At 46.2% G+C, this 19347-nt stretch overlaps 1 protein-coding gene across 2 annotated transcripts in view; it reads left to right on the top strand.

Moving 5' to 3' along the window:
* LOC139385656 (protein C-ets-1-like) overlaps window positions 1-19347 on the top strand; it is a 43332-nt gene that overhangs the window by 13067 nt on the left and 10918 nt on the right. For both annotated transcript variants that reach the window (XM_071130898.1, XM_071130897.1), the window contains 4 exons: window positions 16353-16472; window positions 17070-17270; window positions 17829-17906; window positions 18374-18619. In XM_071130898.1, coding sequence (XP_070986999.1) covers window positions 16353-16472; window positions 17070-17270; window positions 17829-17906; window positions 18374-18619 — 645 coding nt within the window. The remainder of the gene's footprint in view (window positions 1-16352; window positions 16473-17069; window positions 17271-17828; window positions 17907-18373; window positions 18620-19347) is intronic.

Here is a 19347-nt window from a genome sequence, read left to right as displayed (position 1 = left end):
GTTCCCTCTCTAGAGAGTCAGCCTTCTCTTTCATGCTGAGTAGATCTTGCCTTGCCGGGCACCTACTATCATAATCCCATCTCCCTCCCTGGCCACCCAGAGTAGCCCCAGTCCAGGGAGGGGGTGTCATATCAGGCATGCTGCTGTCTGCATGGGAAACCACCACTGGTGCCCAGTCATCAGTACTACCCCTCTCCTTTCCCCCTCTCCTCTCCCCCTCTCCTTTCCCCCTCTCCTTCCCCCTCTCCTCTCCCCCTCTCCTTTCCCCCTCTCCTTTCCCCCTCTCCTCTCCTCCTCTCCTTTCCCCCTCTCCCCTTCTCCTTTCCCCCTCTCCTTTCCCCCTCTCCTCTTCTCCTCGTGCTGAGTGGTTTAGCCAGAGTCTCAAGAGAGAACCAGAGGCAGACGGGGTTGATGAGTGTGCAGGCCTGAAGGCTGGATATCCTGCCTGTTGCCCGTAAGGCCAGGTCATGGTTGCACTGGGCTGGGGCATGGAGTGCAAGCCCACACAACACAGTGTTTGAGTTTGTATTTAGAACTCTGTGGTTTAATTCCCTTCAAAGTGACACTGTTCTTTTACATTCAGAGTCAGGCTGATTTCACTCTTTCTTCCTTCATTGAGAGGGCTGACTGGGCTTTAATAGCTAACATTAGGCTAATATTCAAATCTATACATTTATGGCTTCAGAAGTGTGACAGCTGTTAAGGTGGCAAAGGCTTGAGATGCCATAGAAACATGATACATGCACTTCTCCGTAACCCGTTATGCAGAAAAATAAGAAGAAAGTGTAATGACTCCTTGAGGTCAAGCACCGGAGATGTGTTCACCACCTTAACTCAGATTACACCTGCAGGAGGAGAGCACGCACGTACACACACACACACACACACGCGTGTGCGCACATACACACATACGCACACACACTCATGGTAACGCACTCATATCAAAATGTTGCTGACAGCTGCAGTGGGGTTGCCAAAACATACCGCTATCTTGCAAAGCCATTTCGCAATGCTAGCTTTCTCTGCCGACCGTGTGTGCTGGGGTCAGGCTGTAGCTGCCAAGACTCTCTATATCAGACATACACATTACATCTACTCCTTCCCCGTTTCCATGTAGCTAGCTTCTCTCACTGCAAATAGGACAGTAGACCAGTGGCCCACTGATGAAGTGAACCCTTCCTGCCCCTTCTGATCAAAAGTGGAAATTGCTATGTTCCCCCGTGGCTGAGTTATACTGAGTAGGCATGACAGAACATGGCAGGGTCTTTGTGAATGGTGGAAAGGTTTAAGTGAGCCATAGAGTGATGATACCTAGGCAGAGGATTTTGTTATTCTCTATTTATGTGCACACATACACACACACACACACACACACACACACACACACACACACACACACACACACACACACACACACACACACACACACACACACACACACACACACACACACACACACACACACACACACACACACACACACACACACAAACACAAATCAAATGTATTTATAAAGCCCTTTTTACATCAGCAGATGTCACAAAGTGTTATATAGAAACCCAGCCTAAATCCCCAAACAGCAAGCAATGCAGATGTAAAAGCACAGTGGCTAGGAAAAACTCCCTAGAAACACAGGAACGTAGGAAAAAACCTAAAGAAGAATCAGGGTCTGAGGGGTGGCCAGTCCTCTTCTGGCTGTGCCGGGTGGAGATTATAATAGTACATGGCCATTTAGGCCAGATTGTTCTTCAAGATGTTCAAACGTTCATAGATGACCAACAGGGTCAAGTAATAATCACAACGGTTGTAGAGGGTGCAACGCACGCACGCACGCACACACGCACGCACGCACGCACGCACGCACGCACGCACGCACGCACGCACGCACGCACGCACGCACGCACACACACACACACACACACACACACACACACACACACACACACACACACACACACACACACACACACACACACACAGCAAGACAATAGGATTAAGTGGTTGGAGTACATCTCATTGTCTTGTTTATTTTTCTATCTTTGTGAAGGTGCAGTGAGTGTCAGTTTACTGAAGCTTTTTTCACTCTATCCCACTGAGATAATTCATTTTAAGTGCCTACAGACTGTGGAGGTTAGGGGTGATCCCAAACAAAGCTGTTTATATACCAAAAAGCAGGTTCCTGAGTGTTACTGCATAAGTACTGACATAGTAGATCCTTCATTCCCACACAGAAGTCAGATTTGAAATGAGTAGCGTCATTGAGATATTGGGAAATACAAGTGAAAGATTTCTACAAGCAAGTGAATACTTGGCAATAAAGTGCTGCTATATTGAATTAGATTTGACTGTAAGCCCAGTCCAATGTAGAGCATGGTGCAGTAGCTGATTACTCAGTTTATCAAGTAGCCATAACAAAACGATAAAGCTAAGGAGTGGAGCTGCGAATGCTGAGATAAGTCCGATTCCTTCTCAAGATGGGGGGTGCTGGATTGCAAAATAACAGGGGCCCTTTTTCTGATTTCAAAAGAATGTAGCTCATGGCTTCTTTACAGTACTGTACTTACACTATTCCTACCACTCTGTATCGTGTATAAGGACATGTGCTTTCATGTACTGACTGAGTCCTCCCTGCATGGTCTAGGATCCCTCTCTCTCTGTTCTTCAGGTCTGCAGGTCAGGGTTCATTGACTGAGAGGAATGTGTGTGGCAGGCAGGCCTGCTGGGTGCGAGTCTCCCTTTTATCTGGTTAAGACGCGGCTGCTTGTCTTAAATGGCATGCTGCACCACCGGGCCGGGCGGCTACACTCAGGGCCCCCTATGCCACCACACACCCATGTCACATACAGCCAGCCAGGGTCCACAATGGGCCAGGAGCCAGAGGCTGACGCCCGACTGTCCCTCCTCATTTTGGTGCCTGTTGGTATGGTGAGGAGTGTTTTCCTTCTGGGCAGGGTGGCTAAAATAAGCATGTGTCAGCTCAGGGCTGGTTTGACAGTGTCAGCACTCCTCCAGTAGTGCTGTGTAAAATGCAAAATGTGCCCGTGTTTGAGCCCGGCTGGCCGTTTGGCAGCTGTGCAAATAGCGGTGGGGCGATTCAGGCTCCTCTGATGTGGGTTGGTGCTGCTGGACCCAACAGAACAAACAGGTATGCTGAAGTCCATTTCACTTTGCCGAATCAAGTAATGGCCAACCAGGAGGTTCGATCAAAAGCACTTTTTGGTTTCTGGTATTTGGTGCTTTGCCCATAGTAATTAGACAGTGTTTAGCTAAACAATGTCTCCATGATGCCAGGCTGCCGTTGTGCCCAGTGGATACACTGAATGCCCAGTCTCCCGAATGTGCCTCAGACTCATCTCATGTGGGGCAGATGTTTCAAAGGCTGGGCTGTTGGTAGAATGGTTGTCTATGAAGAGGAATACTTTTCTACTGGCCACAATGACCCAGTGTCTCTGCTGTGAATGGGCTATGATGTCACCCTATAATATCATTAAATGGGTATCTCCTCCCTCCTCCTTCTCCTCCTTCGTTCATTCATCTCTCTGACCTTAGTCCTGCCCTGTTAATCTGTGAAACATTATCGTGCGTGGGCAAAATCGGGATGTCTCTCTTGTGACTACACGCATTAATTTAGCCTTTCAGAACTTAGTCATATAAAAGTAGGCGTGCTACCTTGTGATACATCAGTGTGCTAAATAGTAAGCATATGTGGAGAGTGAGCGCAAGAAAGGCATTTGAAGGTGTGGCACATTCTGTAAGATGTGCTGAAAGCATAGGCATGTGTGGAATCGGGTTGAAAAATGAATTTGGTTGTACTAAATCTTTTTGAAGTTCTATAACGGTATGTGAACTTCTTGAAAGATGATTTCTTTAGACCTTGTCAAAAACAGAGTAGATTCATCTCTTGGAGTGTAGCCTTCACCAATAAGCCTTCTCGAGACGCCAACCAAAACAAAGAAACAGCATGTCCACGAGTTAGGAAAGAAGAAGTAACAAGCTTGAAGGTTTTTTACAGCCTCCTCCCTCTCATTCCTCCTCTCCCCCTCTCCTTCCTCTTTTCCATCCCCTCTGTGGGCCACATGAGCATCTCTCAGTCTAACGTCACCTCAGGCCTTGATGTGGCGTCGGCCTGTCTCATCCCAGCCGTCTGTCAGTCTCTGCTAATCACTGAGTCACAGCACCCGCCACACCACCGCGTGCCACCGGCTGCCTCCTGCCGCCACAGGCCCTTCCTCTCCCCATTACTCTACATTACTGTGCTGACTGGGAGAGCTAACTGGTGGGCTCCACGCTGCCTCACCAAACCATAGCTGTGTCTGGAGGTGTGGCCAACCACCTCCCACACGTCCCACCATTCCCTGTGTGTTGCACTACATGTATTTCTGTCCCCATACTGCTGTTTTACAGTTCCTCATCGGGAGGTTGTTTGCCCAGAGTAAACGATGCTTTGTCTGGTATAGACATCAATCTGTGTCCTCTGTGTCCTCTGCGGACGGCCCAGTCGTTTGCTTACGGCCAGTGGCCCAGATTTTCCTAATTCCTTTCGGTAAGCATTTTCAGTTTTCTGCAGACCACCTGTTTTTGGAGTCAGCATGTGGGCTGCTTTTGTAATCAGGCTAGTAGTGAACGTCCCATGAGCCACAGACTGTATGTCAACCCTACTACATCAGAGGGGTATTGACAAGCAGGTCTGCTCTCCTTAGCAGAGAACAATAAGGAAAGCTGTGGCGGGGGAGGAGAGTTCTATGATGTAGGTGAGACTCTGTGGCGCTCTCACGTCGAGTCGAGCCTCAGTGATGCAGGCACAGTCAAATCGGAGGCACATGTGCTCTGCTCTGGCACCCCAAGGAAGGGAGGTTGGGACTGGGGTTGGGGCTCAGGCTGTGGTTGGTTGGGATTTGGGTGTTTGTAACAGCTGGATGCCTTAGCTTTTTTATTTATTAATTTATTTCACCTTTATTTAACCAGGTAGGCCAGTTGAGAACAAGTTCTCATTTACAACTGCAACATGGCTCCTTCTCTCTCTTTCTTCATATCTGCATATTTTGGATGGAGTGAGTGGCCTGGCCTGGCAATCTCCAGACTGAGTGTTGCTAATAACAGTTACTGTGGGCATCTGGAGGAGTCCCAAGGGCCCATCCTATTGAGAACTTGTCTTTGACACCGTTCACTTCTACCACTAAAGAGCTGCTGGGACACAGTCCACTGGCAGTTTCTCATAAAACCACATTAAGAGGTCTCTCTACATGCTCCTGCCTCAACACTCAGACCTCAGACTCCAGTGTGTTTTTATGGGAACCTCTGAGGAATAAATTACAAATAGTGAGTAAATAACAACATTCTTTTAGAAAGCCTAATTTCTTTCGTCATGTTTACTCACGGCAAGAGGAACACAATGTTAAGTCCAGTCATTCTTTGACAGTGTGAGTCACATCTACTCAATGCTTTGCCTATACCTGCATTTGGATGAGTGTGTGAGTGAGTGTAAGGGTATGTACGCTTCCGTGCATATTTTCCATGAGTTGCTGTTATTTGTTACACATCATTTGATCAGCACACACACAGCTATATCTCTCTGAAGTGTTGCATTGCATCAAAAACCACCTCTATTGAGATAGAGGTAAAACAACAAAAAAGAAGTAGTAACCAGACGTTTGATATGTTTTAAAAACACGAATTTCAACTCGAAAACAACAATATTCCATCCAAAATAGAGGGTAATTCAACTACAGTATTTGACCTCCAACCATTTTCTAAGGGGGCCACAGTCATTTTCGGTCACACTAAAGGCACACAAGAAAGCTGTGAGAAACACATTAGTGATTGTAAAACACCAGAGGAATGTATGGCACGCAACAGGAAAACAATGTGGTCTGCAGGGAATTTATCTAGCCACTATCCATCTGTCTCCCATGCTTTAGAATGAACAGAGCGCATTTAGCCGTGTGATGTAGAATTGTATCCATGGCTCATAGTGTTTGTGTGCGTAGAATGTCACAAAGAGAACTGTTGAATGAATGAATATTCCATTAATATGACGGATTCCCCCTACTTTCAGTCGGTATCGCTTCCCGCCATATTTCAGAATGGTGTCAGGAAACTGTACTCACGGAATGTTGCAGTTTAGACGAAAGGGGGCCAGGCATGGTGGGTTTGTTAGAAGAATGCAAGCGAGCGAGTAAACTGTTTGTCAGATATTTTGTGTGTTTGCTTTAACGCCTAAACAGTTCCCCCAGAGCATCCCCTGTGTGTTTACATGCAAGGCTGGGGACAGGGAAAGCTGCTACATGCCGCTAAGCTCACACCACCTGCTCTGCTCTCTAGCATGTACTCTAACAGCTAGCCAGAGCCCTGGTTAACTCACAAACAACATAGAACAGACTTCTCCTGCTTTTATCCCTTGTTCCTTGACTTGGGTGGATTGGAGGGCTGTGAAATGCTGAAATGTGCTGTAGGTGTTTTTCATAGAGAGTTGGGGCATTGCACAATCTGTGTATGTAGTTTTGCAGAGTGAGACATTTTGTAACCAAGTCGTTACTTCTATTTTGAAGACGCATAAAACCATCTGGTCTTTCTCTATGATTGAAACATTGAGTGTATGATCGTGAGCAGCATATATGGTGACCATGAGCCATTTGTAAGAGCTTTGTCTCAGTTTGATCCCTTCTGCAGAAAGCAGGGAATTTCTACCAGCATTCAAGAGAAATACACTCCACCAGGCATAGCCAGCGATCAATCGAAAAAGGAAGCTAATGTCATCACGCAAGAACTAAAACTGGTAAACAATATGGACTTAATGCACTTACCACACATCAGAAACTAATGTGATTTCAAAGATAGAGAAGAGAGAGAAAGAGAGAAGAGCAGCTATGGAGCATTAGTCTCTGTTAGCATCTGAGTGGTGTTCCTTGAGAGCTATGTGCTTGTGTTGTAAAGAGAGACAGACAGACTGAAGAGTAGTTTCAGGTCTGGTCAACAGTAGTAGTAGTTACTGCTCTGGTCAACAGTAATAGTAGTTACAGGTCTGGTCAACAGTAGTAGTAGTTACAGGTCTGGTCAACAGTAGTAGTAGTTACAGGTCTGGTCAACAGTAGTAGTAGTTACAAGTCTGGTCAACAGTAGTAGTAGTTACAAGTCTGGTCAACAGTAATAGTAGTTACAGGTCTGAACAACAGTAGTAGTAGTTACAAGTCTGGTCAACAGTAGTAGTAGTTACAGGTCTGGTCAACAGTAGTAGTAGTTACAAGTCTGGTCAACAGTAATAGTAGTTACAGGTCTGGTCAACAGTAGTAGTATTTACAGGTCTGGTCAACAGTAATAGTAGTTACAGGTCTGGTCAACAGTAGTAGTAGTTACTGGTCTGGTCAACAGTAGTAGTAGTTACAGGTCTGGTCAACAGTAGTAGTAGTTACAGGTCTGGTCAACAGTAGTAGTAGTTACAGGTCTGGTCAACAGTAATAGTAGTTATGGTTCTGGTCAACAGTAGTAGTAGCTATACTCGTAGTTATGGGTCTGGTCAACAATAGTAGTAGTTATGGGTCTGGTCAACAGTAGTAGTAGTTATGGGTCTGGTCAACAGTAGTAGTAGTTACTGGTCTGGTCAACAGTAGTAGTAGTTGCAGGTCTGGTCAACAGTAGTAGTAGTTACAGGTCTGGTCAACAGTAGTAGTAGTAACAGGTCTGGTCAACAGTAGTAGTAGTTGCAGGTCTGGTCAACAGTAGTAGTAGTTACAGGTCTGGTCAACAGTAGTGGTAGTTGCAGGTCTGGTCAACAGTAGTAGTAGTTATAGTAGTAGTTAAGGGTCTGGTCAGCAGTTGTAGTAGTTGCTGGTCTGGTAAACAGTAGTTGTAGTTATAGTAGTAGTTATGGGTCTGGTCAACAGTAGTAGTAGTTATAGTAGTAGTTATGGGTCTGGTCAACAGTAGTAGTAGTTATAGTAGTAGTAATGGGTCTGGTCAACAGTAGTCGTTATAGTAGTAGTAATGGGTCTGGTCAACAGTAGTAGTAGTTATAGTAGTAGTTATGGGTCTGGTCAACAGTAGTAGTAGTTATAGTAGTAGTAATGGGTCTGGTCAACAGTAGTAGTAGTTATAGTAGTAGTAATGGGTCTGGTCAACAGTAGTAGTAGTTATAGTAGTAGTTATGGGTCTGGTCAACAGTAGTAGTAGTTATAGTAGTAGTTATGGGTCTGGTCAACAGTAGTAGTAGTTATAGTAGTAGTTATGGGTCTGGTCAACAGTTGTAGTAGTTACAGGTCTGGTCAACAGTAATAGTAGTCACAGGACTGGTCAACAGTAGTAGTAGTCACAGGACTGGTCAACAGTAGTAGTAGTCACAGGTCTGGTCAACAGTAGTAGTAGTTACAGGTCTGGTCAACAGTAGTAGTAGTTACAGGTCTGGTCAACAGTAGTAGTAGTTACAGGTCTGGTCAACAGTAGTAGTAGTTACAGGTCTGGTCAACAGTAGTAGTAGTTACAGGTCTGGTCAACAGTAGTAGTAGTTACAGGTCTGGTCAACAGTAGTAGTAGTTACAGGTCTGGTCAACAGTTGTAGTAGTTACAGGTCTGGTCAACAGTAGTAGTAGTCACAGGACTGGTCAACAGTAGTAGTAGTTACAGGACTGGTCAACAGTAGTAGTATTTTATTACTTTTATTATTTATTTCACCTTTATTTAACCAGGTAGACTAGTTGAGAACAAGTTCTCATTTGCAGCTGCGACCTGGCCAAGATAAAGCAAAGCAGTTCGACACATAAAACAACACGGAGTTACACATGGAATAAACAAACATATAATCAATAATAAAGTAGTAAAAGTATCTATACAGCATGTGCAAATGAGGTAGGATAAGGGAGGTAAGGCAATAAATAGGCCATGGTGGCAAAGTAATTACAATATAGCAACTAAACACTTGAATGGTAGAATGTGCAGAAGATGAATGTGCAAGTAGAGATACTGGGGTGCAAAGGAGCAAGACAAATAAATAAATACTGTATTGGGATGAGGTAGATGGATGGGCTATTTACAGATGGGCTATGTACAGGTGCAGTGATCTGTGAGCTGCTCTGACAGCTGGTGCTTAAAGCTAGTGAGGTAGATAAGAGTCTCCAGCTTTAGTGATTTTTGAAGTTTGTTGCAGTCATTGGCAGCAGAGAACTGGAAGGAGAGGCGGCCAAAGGAAGAATTGGCTTTGGGGGTGACCAGTGAGATATACCTACTGCAGCGCATGCTACGTGTGGGTGCTGCTATGGTGACCAGTGAGCTGAGATAAGGCAGGGCTTTACCTAGCAGAGACTTGTAGATGGCCTGGAGCCAGTGGGTTTGGCGATGAGTATGAAGCGAGGGCCAGCCAACGAGAGCATACAGGTCGTAGTGGTTGGTAGTATATGGGGCTTTGGTGACAAAACGAATGGCACTGTGATAGACTGCATCCAATTTGCTGAGTAGGGTGTTGGAGGCTATTTTGTAAATGACATCTCCAAAGTTGAGGATCGGTAGGATGGTCAGTTTTACGAGGGTATGTTTGGCAGCATGGGTGAAGGATGCTTGGTTGAAAAATAGGAAGCCAATTCTAGATTTAATTTTGGATTGGAGATGTTTAATGTGAGTCTGGAAGGAGAGTTTACAGTCTAACCAGACACCTAGGTATTTATAGTTGTCCACATATTCTAAGTCAAAACCGTCCAGAGTAGTGATGCTGGACGGGCAGGCAGGTGCGGGCAGCGATGGGGTGAAGAGCATGCATTTAGTTTTACTTGCATTTAAGAGCAGTTGGAGGCCACAGAAGGAGAGTTGTATGGCATTGAAGCTCGTCTGGAGGTTTGTTAACACAGTGTCCAAAGAATGTCCAGAAGTATACAGAATGGTGTCATCTGCGTAGAGGTGGATCAAAGAATCACCAGCAGCAAGAGCGACATCATTGATGTATACAGAGAAGAGAGTCGGCCCAAGAATTGAACCCTGTTGCACCCTCATAGAGACTGCCAGAGGTCCGGACAACAGGTCCTCCGATTTGACACACTGAACTCTATCTGAGAAGCAGTTGGTGAACCAGGCGAGGCAATCATTTGAGAAACCAAGGCTGTTGAGTCTGCCAATAAGAATGTTGTGATTGACAGAGTCGAAAGCCTTAGCCAGGTCGATGAGTATGGCTGCACAACAATGTCTCTTATCGATGGCGGTTATGATATCGTTTAGGACCTTGCGCATGGCTGAGATGCACCCATGACCAGCTCTGAAACCAGATTGCATAGCGGGGAAGGTACGGTGGGATTCGAAATGGTCCGTAATCTGTTTGTTAACTTGGCCTCCGAAGACCTTAGAAAGGCAGTGTAGGATAGATATAGGTCTGTAGCAGTTTGGGTCTAGAGTGTCTCCCCCTTTGAAGAGGGGGATGACCGCGGCAGCTTTCCAATCTATGGGAGTCTCAGACGATACGAAAGAGAGGTTGAACAGCCTGGAAATAGGGGTTGTTAATTTTGGCAGATCATTTTAGAAAGAGAGGGTCCAGAATGTCTAGCTCGGCTGATATGTAGGGGTCCAGATTTTGCAGCTAGTAGTTCCGGGTCTGGTCAACAGTAGTAGTTACAGGTCTGGTCAACAGTAGTAGTTACAGGTCTGGTCAACAGTAGTAGTAGTTACAGGTCTGGTCAACAGTAGTAGTAGTTACAGGTCTGGTCAACAGTAGTAGTAGTTACAGGTCTGGTCAAGAGTAGTAGTTACAGGTCTGGTCAACAGTAGTAGTTACAGGTCTGGTCAACAGTAGTAGTTACAGGTCTGGTCAACAGTAGTAGTAGTTACAGGTCTGGTCAACAGTAGTAGTAGTTACAGGTCTGGTCAACAGTAGTAGTAGTTACAGGTCTGGTCAACAGTAGTAGTAGTTACAGGTCTGGTCAAGAGTAGTAGTTACAGGTCTGGTCAAGAGTAGTAGTTCCGGGTCTGGTCAACAGTAGTAGTTACAGGTCTGGTCAACAGTAGTAGTTACAGGTCTGGTCAACAGTAGTAGTTACAGGTCTGGTCAACAGTAGTAGTTACAGGTCTGGTCAACAGTAGTAGTTACAGGTCTGGTCAACAGTAGTAGTTACAGGTCTGGTCAACAGTAGTATTTACAGGTCTGGTCAACAGTAGTAGTTACAGGTCTGGTCAACAGTAGTAGTTACAGGTCTGGTCAAGAGTAGTAGTTCCGGGTCTGGTCAACAGTAATAGTAGTTACAGGTCTGGTCAACAGTAATAGTAGTTACAGGTCTGGTCAACAGTAGTAGTAGTTACAGGTCTGGTCAAGAGTAGTAGTTACAGGTCTGGTCAACAGTAGTAGTAGTTACAGGTCTGGTCAACAGTAGTAGTAGTTACAGGTCTGGTCAAGAGTAGTAGTTCCGGGTCTGGTCAACAGTAGTAGTTACAGGTCTGGTCAACAGTAGTAGTTACAGGTCTGGTCAACAGTAGTAGTTACAGGTCTGGTCAACAGTAGTAGTTACAGGTCTGGTCAACAGTAGTAGTTACAGGTCTGGTCAACAGTAGTAGTTACAGGTCTGGTCAACAGTAGTAGTAGTTACAGGTCTGGTCAACAGTAGTAGTAGTTACAGGTCTGGTCAACAGTAATAGTAGTTACAGGTCTGGTCAACAGTAGTAGTTACAGGTCTGGTCAACAGTAGTAGTTACAGGTCTGGTCAACAGTAGTAGTTACAGGTCTGGTCAACAGTAGTAGTAGTTCCGGGTCTGGTCAACAGTAGTAGTTTCAGGTCTGGTCAACAGTAATAGTAGTTACAGGTCTGGTCAAGAGTAGTAGTTCCGGGTCTGGTCAACAGTAGTAGTTACAGGTCTGGTCAACAGTAGTAGTTACAGGTCTGGTCAACAGTAGTAGTTACAGGTCTGGTCAACAGTAATAGTATTTACAGGTCTGGTCAACAGTAATAGTAGGTACAGGTCTGGTCAAGAGTAGTAGTTCCGGGTCTGGTCAACAGTAGTAGTTACAGGTCTGGTCAACAGTAGTAGTTACAGGTCTGGTCAACAGTAGTAGTTACAGGTCTGGTCAACAGTAGTAGTTACAGGTCTGGTCAACAGTAATAGTATTTACAGGTCTGGTCAACAGTAATAGTAGTTACAGGTCTGGTCAAGAGTAGTAGTTACAGGTCTGGTCAACAGTAGTAGTAGTTACAGGTCTGGTCAACAGTAGTAGTAGTTACAGGTCTGGTCAACAGTAGTAGTAGTAACTGGTCTGGCCCACTGTCGGTCCTGCTGTAACTCATCTGGCCCTGGCCCACTGTCGGTCCTGCTGTAACTCATCTGGCCCTGGCCCACTGTCGGTCCTGCTGTAACACCACTACTCTACCGGCCCGGCAAGCGGCCACTTCTATTCCTGTCTCTGGCCCTGGCCCTCACATGGAATTCCAAATAGCGACAGAACAAGCGGACCTCTCAGGACTTAGAGTGCCCTCTGACCCCCCCCCAACCCCACAATGGTCTCTCTTTATGTCAGCGGGGTTTATGACCCTGTGCTCCCAGACTGGGACTGATACAAATCTTCATCAAAGCCTCTCTCAGATAGCAGCGTCACCTCTGGACAGGGGGTCCCTGAGTTGGCTGGACCCCCTGGTGGTACCCACAACCGCTGCCTAATAAACCATAAAGCCTCAGAGGGATATTTACGGTAAAAGGGTTAACCTGGGTTGGCCCTGAAAGGCCCAACCAGCTCAACCCACCTCCCACCTCTCTCTCTCTCTCTCTCTGGGAAGTGACACCTTAGCCTCAGGAAGTGGACCCAGTCGCATACATAAATACAGCCGTACCACCCACAAAGTGCTGCAGAGAGAGAGAAAGAGAAAGACAGGTGTATTGTCAAGATGTTAATCTCACATTAGACCGAAATAAATCATCCCTTTATGGCTTTAAATGTGTTTCACTGCTGAAATATCTGACAGTCCACTGAATAGCCCCGTAGACGTCCTCCCTTCTTTGATCTCACACCAACTCTCTTTCTCCCTCACACACAATGACAGACCTAAATGGACACCCACACATTCATACACACTCAGTCTAGGACTATTTATAGCCACATGATAGCACAGTGCTTCTTTCTCCCATTGTGTCAGTAGAAGTTTCCTGCTCCATGCATGTTGTTGCATCATCTGAAGCAGAGGCAGCGTCGTAGCAGGGGGTTTATGAATGAACACAGCAGTCTAAGCCAGAGGCAGGGAGATGGCACCATTCCCACTCTGATGTCAGACAGAGGGAGCACTCTGAGGCCTCCCTTTTCTTCATTCATTCATCTCCCCCCAGTCAGTCCTGTGATCGACTCACATTACAGCTCAATGACTCATCCTTCCACTCTCCCTCCTCTCCACTCCACTCCCCTCACCCACCCTACCCCACCCTGACTTGCCCTGCCCCGCCCCAGCCCCACCACGGTTCCTTAGGGCCATGGCCCCGGCTGCAAAATCCCAATTTCAAAATCTTTGCTCCGGCGCACAAGTGAAGAAGGCTACTAATTTGGTTCACGTGTGTCTCCCTCCTCCTGTTCCCTGCTGCTAATAGACTTGTTGGCCAGAGGTGTGGACTGGAACATTTTTCTGCAGGGAAGGTTAGGAGTGGGGGCAGAGGGATGCTTTTCCAGCAGGCACAGCATCTATTCAGTGGGCTTCTCTGGGGACAGATATCATTGTGGCACTCTGCACACCAACCAGTGACTATCAATATATTTTACAGTAAATCTACAGGACATCGCTCTCCCGCTGTCTGTCAATGATAATATAGTCCTATTTTACATACCACTTCTAATAAAAAATTGAATGATCCATATTTTGCCCTAATTGGTAGGCAATAAGACTATTTAGCATAAGCCACATGCAGGCACGGTCCTCCCTCTCTCCACTGTAATCTAAGTTGTGGGTGTCATAGATCACCAACCTTACCCTCCTTCTGTCATAATCACACTACATATTAAACCCAATCACACTATCAGTCCCTAAATGGATGGGTCTTATCCTATGATAGACTACCACTCTGTGTGTGAAGGTGGCTGGCAGATACTTAACGCTCAGTGATACTGACCCTGCCCAACCTGCCCTAATCAGACTCCCAGGCATTGAAACCATATCAGGGCCTCATAATTTAGCAGAGACTCTATACCCAAGCCAGCCTCCCCAGTTATTAGATGTACAGTACATTAGCTATCTTACAGAGAACTGCATGGGTCGTTTAGAGAGGGAGTGAGTATCATTCATGGAATACTGTATGAAATGGAATCATTTGTAATGTGTAAGACAGAATCAAATTCAGTTCAGTCTATAAGAGCTTCATGCACCAGGAAATATCATGTTGAAGTTAAAACATGAATGTTATGCAGTTCAGACACACTCACAATGGTTAAGCCTGTTTCAGCTGGTGGGCGTCTGTACAATATGAACCCCCACCTGCTCACCCAGAGGGAGCTGTGTGTCTTTGATGGGTTTTAAGACAGCTTTAGGCCTGCGAAGCCCAGCGTGGGGATGACGACAGGGCAGCGCGAGCTGGTTCCAAAGTGCAGACAAACTCGATCCATGTAAAATAAACTTCAACATTCTCTCCGTCTCTGTCTTTGATAGATATCAAAGCCCAGGCACAGTCTGACTGAGCAAGCTCCATCTCATCTCAGCCAGCGAGCGCTCTCCACTAGCGCTATCTAACCCTACGTAGTCAATCAACAACCAGCCGTCACGGTGGAGATGGTTAAGACGACCGTGCAGTCAGGGACATGGACATCAGGTCTCGTTTTATTTTAATTTCAGAATGGGCCTTGTCTGACAATAGCCTCTTCAGTCTTTTGTAATATGATTCTAAAATACCATGATACTGTAGAAATGCGTAACCAAGCCAATAGAGTTGTTACTGTAATATGTAGTATAATCAGGACTTCCAAATGGAGAGAGAGGGAGCATGGAGGCCTAATCGAATCACACACCGGCATTGTTATGGTTCGCTTCCATTTGGGCACTCTGCATAATTTGGCCTGTCAGCTTCCAGCGGTTAGATAGAGAGAGAGAGAGCCTTGGGTTCCAGACGGGCAGCGTTGAGTTACAGTTCCACAGCCCACAGAGGAACGACAGCTGTTGTGCATTCCAGACGAAGTTGGGAACGTCGATGAGCAGTGAAAACACGCATGAACTTCACATCGCCAAGGCCTCCCCTTCGCTGCGCTGGCAGATCAAACCAGGGCAGAGATGCCGGAACATTTATGGCGTCGAGAGACAGCAGAGGGGTGACAAAACATCTCCAGCCTCCCTCCGGGCCTGCTTGTGATCTGGTAGTTTACCTCACACAGCGAGGGGTGATAGAGACAGAGTGACATACAGCCGTGGTAATCATTTATGCCTTTCTTTGTTATGAAATGTGGTGATTTATATATTCATTCACAATAGACTGTCACAGTCGTTGTCTGTCTGTCTGTCTGTCTGTCTGTCTGTCTGTCTGTCTGTCTGTCTGTCTATCTGTCTGTCTGTCTGTCTGTCTGTCTGTCTGTCTGTCTGTCTGTCTGTCTGTGTTTGTCTCTCTCTCTCTCTTTCCATGTCTTAGTTTTTTCTGTTGCTGTCTTGATCCAAGTAAAGTTTTAGCACTCTAGTTTAGCGCTCCTGCCCTGGGGGCTTTCCCTCTCCCCTCCCTCCATCCACCCCTCTGTAGCCTGGTAGAGTCTAATTAGATCAATGCGAGTCATCAGGCACTGTTTAAAGCCATCAAAGAGTGCTCTGTCTCATGCTGGATGCCCACTGGCTGTGAGGGGAGAACAGTGGGCCTGTGTGTCCGGGACCACAGAGACACTCACCCTCCACCCACCCCCCTTGACCCCTTACCCCCACCCCCTCCAGCCTGGCAGGGCCTAGGGTGACATCATCACCTCGTCCCTGACCTCTGGGGGGAAGGGGGCATAAGAGGTCACAGTGATAGGTATCAGCCGCACTCTGTGCGTCCTACCCACTGGGTCCCCAGTGAGAATGGCTTCTACCTTGTCCATATGTGAGGCATTCATGCAATATATTGCCAAACAAACAACCCTTTGCTTTGAGGCACTTGGACAACACGGACAGCGGAAGCTGGAGCATGTGTTGTTGGTGTGCACGTGGATGTGACCAAAGCATTTGCGGCAGCTGCCATAGTATAATTGATTCTCTCCCAAGTCGATACACTGTCTGTCTGGACAGGATGTAATTGTTCAGCCAAGTGCTTCATCACGGCGGCTGTGTGTTTGTGTGTGTGTGTGTGTGTGTGTGTGTGTGTGTGTGTGTGTGTGTGTGTGTGTGTGTGTGTGTGTGTGTGTGTGTGTGTGGCCCTGTGTTCTGTGCGCTGTGAGTCTGACTGCTAGTCTCTCTCTCCTGTGTGACTGACAGATCTGGAGTGTGGAGACGTGCCCCTGCTCACTCCAGGGAGTAAAGAGATGATGTCTCAGGCTCTGAAGGACACGTTCAGCGGCTTCACAAAGGAACAGCAACGACTGGCCATTCCCAAAGGTAAAGCACTTAAACAAGGTCTTACTTTCTCTTTCTGAATCTTTCTCTCTCTTTCTCTTCCTATCTCTCACTTTACATGCATATTGTTTGATTATCCATGTTTCCCTACACACACTCAAAATCTAAACCCCTCCTCTCAGTATGACTAAAGATTGCTGAGTGGTGACATTATATACAAAATGACAGATTGAGTGTATTGGTTGTTAGACAGACTGTAGGATTCAGAGAAAGCCGGGGTAGAGACACAGACAGAAATGATTAATGATGGTTCTTTGATTGAGGCATACCACAGAGCAAATAGCTGGGGTTTCACTGTCAGTCTATTGTTACTATCACCACTTATCTGCACCACCTCACCTCTTACCTCTAATAGCAGAAGCAGCACGTCGAAAATATGACCCACTGAAACTGCTAATGAAAATGAATGTGCTACAGAAATGGCTCTGTGGCCTGATAATACCTCACCTCCATTCTAATTCAGGAGATGGTAGATTAAAACAGAGTGGAGTGGAGGTTTCTTGTCACCATGTATATTACTGTGACCTCAGGTAACCCTTCAGTGACATGTCCCTCCCTCTCCCCCCATGTCCCTCTCAGACCCCAGGCAGTGGACAGAGAACCACGTGGGAGAGTGGCTGACGTGGACGGTGAACGAGTTTAGCCTGAAGAGCGTGGACTTCCACAAGTTCTGTATGAACGGGGCCAGTATGTGTGCCCTGGGGAAGGAACGCTTCCTGGATCTAGCACCTGACTATGTGGGCGACATCCTCTGGGAACATCTAGAGATGCTTCAGAAAGGTAGGCCCAGGCTGTAGCATGATGTACTACACTACGCACAATGCTCTGTACAACATACCATTCGGGGTTGGGCTCAATTAGAATTGAAGGCAGTCAATTCAGGTAGGGATTTTAATAAAACAATCTGAAATTTCCAAAATGTTGATATAAATAGCTTCTACTTTTCAGTTCATTGAGAAATCGCTGAACATAAATGCCCTTTTAAGATTATTGAATTAAAATTTTTGTTTACTTCCTGAAATGACTGCCTTCAATTCAAAATTGAGCCCAACCCTGGTATCAATCATAAGCCTCAGAAATGCCTACTGTACCTATCACATTAGCTGTAGTGTGTGTTGAAGCACAGCATTGGCGCTGTAGTCTCTTTGTGCAACATGGTTTTAAGTGTTAGCGCTGTTAGCATTTACATGGTAATCTGAGATGAAGAGGAAGACCTCCGTTTCCTCCTGGTCATTAATATTTAATCAGCCATACTGGATGCAGTGAGTTTACGACTGTTATAGGATACATTAAATCAATGACAGGGTCAGTGACTGTTGATATCTATTTTTCATGAAGAAGACACAAAGCATTTCCCTGTCAACGGCCTGACCTCCACCTTCCAGGAATCCCACTATACCTCAGACTACTTTGTCAGTAAGTATCACTGAGGAGACTAAATCCTATGTACGTAGTCTGGCTCTAATGCACTAATGGCTTGTTAATATGTAATATGTTACGTCAATCAATGTATATACAGAAAGAATGGGGATATGACTCAGCACAGTAGGTCCAATGATTTTTTGTTGTAGCAGTTACACTGAGCTCTCCATTTTCTCTCTCTCTCTCTCTCTCTCTCTCTCTCTCTCTCTCTCTCTCTCTCGCTCTCTCTCTCTCTTTCTGTCTCTCTCTCTCTCTCGTGCGCTCTCTCCCGCCCCCTCCTTCTCTCTCTCCACCTCTCTCTCTCTATTGCTCACTCTCTTCCCCACTCTCTTTCTCTCACTCTCTCCGCCCCCTCCTTCTCTCTATCCACCTCCTTCTCTGTCTCTATCTCCCACTCTCTTCCCGTCTCTCTCCCTCCCTCCCTCTTTCTCTCTCCTCCTCCTTCTCCTGTGTTTCTCCAGGCTATGGCATTGAGCATGCCCAGTGCGTTCCTCCCTCTGAATACTCAGAGCCGGGCTTCATCACAGAGTCCTACCAGACCCTTCACCCAATCAGCTCCGAGGACCTGCTGTCACTCAAGTACGAGAACGAATACCCAAACGTCATCCTCAGGGACATGCCCCTCAACACACTGCAAGGGGACTACTTCTCAGTCAAGCAGGAGGTGGTTTCCCCCGACAACATGTGTGTGGGCCGCATCAGCAGAGGTGAGGGGTCACAAACAAGATAGTGAAGGAAATGGTTGGAAATAAAGATTTTGTGAAGTGTGGCTATTACAGCTGCTGTGTATTAGGTGCCCTATCTCAAAGAGGAACAAGTTAACTTGGGTAACTTGGGGCCATTACGTGAGTAGGCCTATAGTCCATGTCTTAGTTGTGCATAAGACTGAGACTCTGATTCAGTCCATACAGTATGAATCTATGATAAGTCATTCCACGGTGTTGACTGTAACTTGAGGTCTAGCTTATTGGGTTGTGTTTGTGAACATTACTGTGTGCGTGTGATTTCGCTGACGCCTTCCAATCTTGCCCTGCCACATCACTGGATGTACCACGATAGAAGAAAGGAGGCCCTAAGGCTGGCTTGTGGTTCAAGCAAACCCGCCTCGGGGAGATAATAAGTCAATTGTTTATGTCAGAGTGAGAAGAGAACAAAGCCACACGGTGCGTTAGCGCTGTCTGTCCCTATAGCTTTCATGTAAAACAGCCCAAGCGATGTAACCTTCAAGAACAACCACATTTTTTTCTCTCAATTTTTTTTTCTCTCAACCTTGAGGTGGTTCTCAGCAAGGACATAAAGTGACAGAGAGTGACAGAGAGTGACAGAGAGTGTCATAGCGTGGTTTTTCTTTCTCATGAATCGTTCTGTTTACCTGCCACATGCACCACTGTTTGCTTTCCTACTGATAGTTTGGAGAAGAATTAACAACGTGGTT

Source organism: Oncorhynchus clarkii, chromosome 27, assembly GCF_045791955.1.
Source record: "Oncorhynchus clarkii lewisi isolate Uvic-CL-2024 chromosome 27, UVic_Ocla_1.0, whole genome shotgun sequence".
Lineage (NCBI taxonomy): Eukaryota > Metazoa > Chordata > Actinopteri > Salmoniformes > Salmonidae > Oncorhynchus > Oncorhynchus clarkii.
Note: the sequence above shows the minus strand (reverse complement) of the source record. Positions and strands in the feature narration are given on the sequence as shown.